Source organism: Poecilia reticulata, linkage group LG9, assembly GCF_000633615.1.
Source record: "Poecilia reticulata strain Guanapo linkage group LG9, Guppy_female_1.0+MT, whole genome shotgun sequence".
Lineage (NCBI taxonomy): Eukaryota > Metazoa > Chordata > Actinopteri > Cyprinodontiformes > Poeciliidae > Poecilia > Poecilia reticulata.
Window position 1 is genome coordinate 28,068,646 of NC_024339.1, and position 6,887 is coordinate 28,075,532.

General features: G+C 47.3%; 1 protein-coding gene across 2 annotated transcripts in view; it reads right to left on the reverse strand.

The window, feature by feature from the left end:
* The window catches only part of mn1b (meningioma 1b), a 20,162-nt gene extending 13,705 nt beyond the window's left edge, over positions 1-6,457 (reverse strand). The window contains exons 1-2 of one of the 2 annotated variants that reach the window (XM_008419082.2): positions 5,502-6,457; positions 1,804-5,403 (exon numbers count right to left, since the gene is read on the reverse strand). In XM_008419082.2, the coding sequence (XP_008417304.1) occupies positions 1,804-5,335 (3,532 nt within the window). In that variant the 5' untranslated portion in view covers positions 5,336-5,403; positions 5,502-6,457. Of the gene's footprint in view, positions 1-1,803 lie in introns of both variants that reach the window. The other variant, XM_008419081.2, reaches the window with a different exon arrangement.
* Between the last annotated feature and the right edge of the window lie 430 nt (positions 6,458-6,887).

The window sequence follows — 6,887 nt, forward strand, 5'->3', positions numbered from 1 at the left end:
CGTCCTTTTTCTTTCTTTTTTTTTCAATCTTTGCTGTCTGAGGCACTCAAATGAGAAACTGTCAGGAGCTGTGATTTGTGCTAACTAGCTATCGATCGCTCCAGAGCTGCATGCCTTGCGTCCACGCAGGGAGGGCTGAGGAGAGCAGAGCAGAGAAGAGAGGAGAAACTACAACGCTTTTAAATACTTTATGACTTTTGTGCGTTCATAATATTAAACGTGGAACTAATTACTGGGGGAAATAAAACAACCTAACTCTCTATTGGGGGGCGGGGGGGTATTTTATTTTTTTATGTCTTTATTAATATTGAAAATATTTATTTAAATTTGTCAAAGTTTTGATTATTCCTAATGCAACGCATGCACGCAGCAGCTTTAGCAATTCTCGGTTAAAGTGTCTGAAGACAAAAGATTTCACCACTCAGCGCTGCGCTATATGAAACATGTGCTCCATCTGTGTAATGGTATTATTGTTTATAACCCGACACCCTCTTCTCGGTGTCACACGAACGACGCGCCTGGACGCAAAGAGTCCGCGCCATGCGCGTCCCCGCCGCGCTCTGCACCCGCACATCAGAACAAAGAGACGCTGCAGAAGCGAGACGGCGCTGTGAACGCATGTAATGAAATATCGACTCTGTCTTTAGACTTGGTCTTAACAATACAGAAAAGTTAGCCTGATAAATTATGAAGTTAGAATGACGAAAAGGAATTTTGGAAACAATTTTTTTTAAACAAACAACTAATGAAAATAAAGTGAGAATTGATTGCACTTAAATAAATGTATTATTATTATTATTATTATTATTATTATTATTACAAAAGAAGGACAAAACTCACATTCTCATACAAAAAGAAAAAAATATATATTTAGATTTAAAGACGTCATAAAGACGTTGCGCTCTGAAGATATAAAATTGTAACTTCAAGCCCATCTCTTCAATTTATGGCACGTCTCTTCTTGCTTAAAAAGCATATTTTAGTCAAAAATATTTTTTACCATATTTGAGAAACAACACAGTGAGAATTATTCATATCACAACTGAGTTACAAAAATCGCTCCGAGACAAAGTTACGCAAATTAAAAATATCAGTCTATTAACATAACGCTTTTAAATCTGTCATCTATTTAACATTAGTTCCAAAATACTAAACGTGAATGACCGGATTTTTTTTTTTTTTTTTAAACGAGGATACTAATCCAGAATATCCTGTCGAAAAATCTATCCACTTTGACCAGGCCGGTATTATCCCATGATAATGACAAAAACAAACACGTAACCAGGCGAGGGAACCCCCCGCTGCGCAAACGCATATCCACAGAAAGCTATTAATCTTCTCAATGTAGTTGTTCACCCTGAAAACTGAGATAAAGAGCCACAGGAAATGTTTACTTTTCTTCAGCTGTTCTTTTTGAAGAGGCTTTAAGCTACAATTAACAATAAAGGCTTTAAAGAAAGGACCGTTTAAGATGGAATTTTTTTTTTTTACTTTAACATATTAAAAAAAAACAAAATTTTTATACATAAATATTAAAATTGACGACATATTTTTTTCACTTATCTTAAATAAACCCTCTAAGTTTTCAGTTTAGCAATAGAATAACCAGGGATGCATGCTGCTCACACAACATGCACAAAAGTTTCTGTAATGTCAGTTTCAGCAGGACAGCAAAAGTATTTGGATACCTTTTGAATTGACGTTCGAGGTCAAATAAATGAAGCACAAATTTTAAGAGGAAAACTTTTCAGCACTCGGAATTGTATGTTAGAGATTAAAGGAGAAAAAGGAGGAGTTATTTACCTTCTTTACTGCTGTTTTGGCTTTTATTTTTTTCCCAGGGTCCCATGGCCTTGTCATCCTCTGACCCATCCATCATGGTCTTGTCACTGGGCACGTACCAGGTGGCATGCTGCTCTGCCATGAGGGTGTCAAGGTCAATAGTGCCCATTGAGCCCTTCCCTGCATCCGGGCTGCAGCCTGGCAGCTCATTGTCTCCGTTCTGCGAGGGACAGTCACTGCTCTTTTTGCCGTTCTTCATGGCCAGGGGCTGGTCTTCTGAGATACTGAACTGTTGCCGCTGCAGCTGAATCTGGGCCTGGAGGATCTCCAGCGGGTGGATTTCTTCCTGGCCCGAGGTGCTGGACGGGGTGCGTACCTGTTCCACCCCAGGAGTGCCCGGGTGGCTCACCCCGCTGGCCCCTGTGCTCACACCAGAGTTCAGTCCATAGCTGTCTGGTGCTGAGGTAGTATGATTGTTTATGCCCATGCCAAGGGGCTTTTGTCCATTTAATAAACTGTTATCACTCCGCTGCATTTTGGGTGAGCCTGTGATCATAGGGCTGCGATTGGGCTTGGTGGCAGAAGCCCCTCCTGCATCTGAGCTGGATGACACCTCGTCCTCGTTGCCATAGTGGGTGCTGACATCGTCAGGGAAGTCCACTCGTGGTGAGCTGCTGTCAGACTTGGCAGCAACACTTTGAATGCCACTGTCTAAAGAAGACATAAGGTCAGCCTGGTCCCCCAACATTAGGTCACCTCCTTTCCCCCAAGAGGGTGACTGAAGGTGTTTTTCATGAGGTGTGCCCCCACCCCTCTCCCCAACGCCAGCCGAGGGGGTCTGCTGGCCTGGACTTACAACAGGGTTACCGTTATCAGAGGAAAAAAAAATTCCAGGGCTCACATGTCCACTGTCTCTTTTTCTCCTCCCTCTCCCTCTCCCACTCCCTGTTGTTGCCTTCCCCTCACTGCACGGGGTAGCGTCCATGTTGTAGTTTGGGGAGAGGGCACTGGCTTCCCCCTGCACCGTCTGGCTTTGACTTACAGGCTTAGAGTTGCTATTCCCGGTGCCAGGCATCTGGCTGTTCTGGGAAGCGCTGCTCTGAAAATATTCAGGACCAGCACTTCCAGTCCCATTAGATGTGCTGCTATTAATGTCCTGCTCTGTCTGACTTAGTTTTCTCTTGCCCTCGTTTTGGTTCTTCTTGTTGAATGTTACATTAAGATTGGGGGCCCCTAGGCTAGCGATCATGTTCTGGCAGGCCGTGGACAGGGCCGCTAAACAGCTCTGACCGAAAACACTGTCTTTAGAGCTGGTTTTGCTGAAGTTCCCAAGGGACAGAGCTCCCAGCTTACTAACAGACGACCGCTGGCCTGAGGGGAACTCAGACTGTGGAGGGTAGCTCCCTGGTGAGGTGCTCACCCCCTGGGGAGCACTGTGAGGCGGCCCCTGGCGGTTAGCCCCCCCATAGGGAAACGTTGGCTGTGCTCCCATTGGAGGTGCAGGAAAATCAGCTGGTCGCCTTTCTGCTGGTGCATTTGGATGTCCTCCTCCAGCTCCTGGCGACTGCATTTGTGAGAGGTTACCCATGTTTCCACTAAACTGTGAGTGCATGCCTGGAGAATGAAGGGTCTGAACATGTCCGTCTCCTGCTATTCTCATTGGCTCCTGCATACCAATGCCTGGCCTGAACATCATCCCAGCCCCGTTCTGTTGCAGCCCCATCTCATTAGGCCCGGACTCATTACCAGCCCCACCCATGCGCCGTGACATGATCTCTCCAGGTGGGTGGGACCCCTGAAACCAGGAGTTCTCCTGAGTTACATGAGGATTTTGTCCATCAATGTTGGGCATTCTGCCACTGTTCTCCCTGTCAAAGTTGGGCTGAGGCATGTTCCCAACTGGACCTCCATGAGTCATTGGGACAGGAGGTACGTCCCCATGGTGACCTAGCTGCTGAAGACTCGGCTGCCTCATCCTCTGCTGCTGGTTGCGAGAGGCCATCTGTTTTATCATCATGGCGGCGTTTTGGCGCTGCTGCAGAGACTGCGGCTCGGGCCCCGGATGTTGTAGGGGACCTGGTGCAAAACCTTCATTGACAGGTGGGGTGAACTCCCCAGGAAGGCCGGGATATGCTGAGGGAGAGAGGTGGTTATCCATACTACTGCACCAACCATCGCCACCATGTGAATTAGGAAAATCGAATCTGGGCCTTTTCGCCATGTTCATATAAGGAGAGTCAAAGTGTTGCAGCCTCTGATTTGGGGGCTGCTGGGAGGGAGGAGGAGCTGGCTGTTGCATATTAAACATGGGGTCCCCATAGGGGTGCAAACCTCTATTTTCCAGTCTGTGAATGGGATATTCAAACTGGTTATGTTGGCCAGGAATCATGACCCCTCCGTCCAGAATGTTGGGGTTAGTGTTGCCGGGCTCAGCCTGAGGGGGTCGGGGGAGGCCAGGGGGGCACGAGTTCTGTCTGGCTATTAAGCCAGTCTGTTGTTGCGGCTGCATGAGGGGATGTCTTGCATTGACCCCCGGCTCCATTCCCACGGGCATCTTCCGGCCATTCCCAAAACGCTCAAAAAACACTCCATGCTGAGGTTGCTGGGGCTGTGGTGGCGGCTGATGTCCCTTAGAAATGCCCTGCATGCCTGGTGTCCGAGGCATGCCAGAGCTCCCTGGAAAATTTCCACTGGGAACGGGCCGGCCTGGCCCAAAATGTGGTAGCTGAGATTCTGTCTCTGATGGGGAAAACACAGGTACATCAAAATGTCCAGATGGCGGATCGCTTGGAAAGTTGTACTCTAGCCCCTCTACGGCTCCTTGGTTGGGCATCCGTCGAGGCTCCATCGTGTGAGGCTCAGATGACGTAGATGAAGAAGACGGAAGACCGTGGAAGGATGCTGCTCTGTTAGGCGACTGGTCCAGGGGAAGACAGGGAGCAGGGACGGGGTGATTGCCGCTGGGGGGACCATGATGTTGAAATTCAGGTATGTTAGCAGACCTCTGCTGCTGTGGCTGCTGCTGCGGAAAGCCTTCTCCTGCCTGTCCCTCAGCAAGAGGGTCAAAACCCTCTCCAAAGCCCTGCTGTGGTCCCATGCCGTTGCTGTTGTAGCCCATCAGCCTCCCTCCATGTAGGCATGATGACCCTGGATCTGGGCCTCCAAAATTCCCACCAAAATGAGGGTGATGTTGGTGGGGGTGAGGTTGATGGGCATGCGGGTGTCCTTGATGAGGTTGCTGGTTGTTAAAAAATCCATGCATGGGTCCTTGCTGCTGCTGCTGCTGGAGTCCGCCCCCTGTATGCATGTCTGGGTGTCCCCGAGGGTGAAACCCAGCGTAAGGCTCACCATTCATGTTCATATTGAGCCCCAGCATTTGGGACTCGTTCATGGGGCCCATGCCGGACTCCACAGCTCCAGGTGGGCCTCCAGCATGAAAGCCTGGGCTTTTATAATGTGAGCCCATGTTCAGTCTCTGTTGGTTTATGTTTCTCTCTGACTGGCCAGGGTTTCTGCTATTAATTTGAGAACCAAACTGCTCCAGCCCAAACATACTCCCCAGCAATCAATCCCACATGACGGCCAGTTTGCCAGACATCGGCACACTCTGTATTTTTCCGTCTGTCCCCAAAAGCAAAAAGGAAAAAAAAAATATGATACACAGTGTTGATGAAACTAATGATTAATATGTTTAGTATACTTTAAACGATCAAACTCACCAAATAAGTTCTCATTTCTGGGAATCAAAAGGGAGTTTTTTTTGTTTGTTTTTTGTTTTTACTTCTCCAAGGACGCGAAGTGGAGCGGGGACAGACGGTGCCAAATACGCACGGAAACTGCTTGTCTGTTCCCGCATTAATAGGTGAAAATGTCTGCTCTTCCTTTTAGTTTTAGTTTTTCTTGATAGAAAAAATAAAATAAAATAAAACTTGCACAAAAGCGGCGACTTTTACAAGTTATTGTTCTTTGTGCGCAATTTTCTTTGGATAAAAAAAAACCGCTCGGGGGGGAAAAATGAAAAGAGCGCACAAGATTCGAGGAGATCAACAAAAATATGACAGTTTTTCCTCGTTTAGTTCCTTATTCCAGCCCGGTATAAAAGGTCCCAGACTGATTTTTTTGTGTAAGGTCCCATACTGGAAATAACAACAGAAATAAAAGTCAGTGTGGAGCGGTGTGCGCGTCTCTCTGACAAATTTCTGCGCACCGGTGTCCTTTAATAATAATAAAAAAAGAAAAATGGGAAAGAAAAATAAACTGTTTCAGTTGGCTTGAAAACCAAAAGTCCAAGGGCTTATATATGGAAGTCCATAAACACGAATCTCCAACAAGAGCGTCAGTGAACCAGGAGCGGTGCGGCGTGCACTCCCCGGTGCTCCACAACCACGGAGCGGCTTGACAGCATCCTTCACCGCGCGGCCGCTCATGCGCTCGGTGGAGAAGCCTCCGCGCTTTAAGTCCCCGGTCGGTGCGCTCCGATCGGCTGTAAACGTGCGCGTCCCTCGGTTCAGCCAGTACGGTCTGCTGGGCTCTCTGCCTGTGCTCTGTTGTGCTGTGGTCTGGTCTGGTCTGGTCTGGTCTGAGCGCGCTCCGGAGCGATTCACAGATCCACTCACTCACGCACTCCGTTCTGCCGCTTGGCGCTGTGTGAGATCAACGCGTCCAGAGGAGCCAGCAACAAGTTTTGCATTTCTGCAGCCACTTCCATCCACGAGGTCTCAGCCAATCACAGAGACCAAACGGAGCTCCGGGGGCGGGACGAACGTCGTTAAGGTGGTCTTGTGGAGTCGATGGGATTTTTTTTTTTTTTTTTTTTTTTTTTTAGCTTTAAGCTTTCCCTCGAAAAGTAATAATCTAAGCGAAGTACGAGATTTTAGTTCGATAGAATCTCTCACGTTTCTCTTTGTTAAAAAATAAAAAGGGATATTTTGCTTTTTTTTTTTAAAGCTACCATATATTTGAAGAGAACGTGGAAAACAATATCTGACTCTCACGTCCCTTAACATGAAAAAAGTGACTACACAAGTGGTCGTTTACGATGATATAAAAATTATAGACAATCTAAAATCCTATAAAGACCTGGATATGCAATAGATCAATATGGG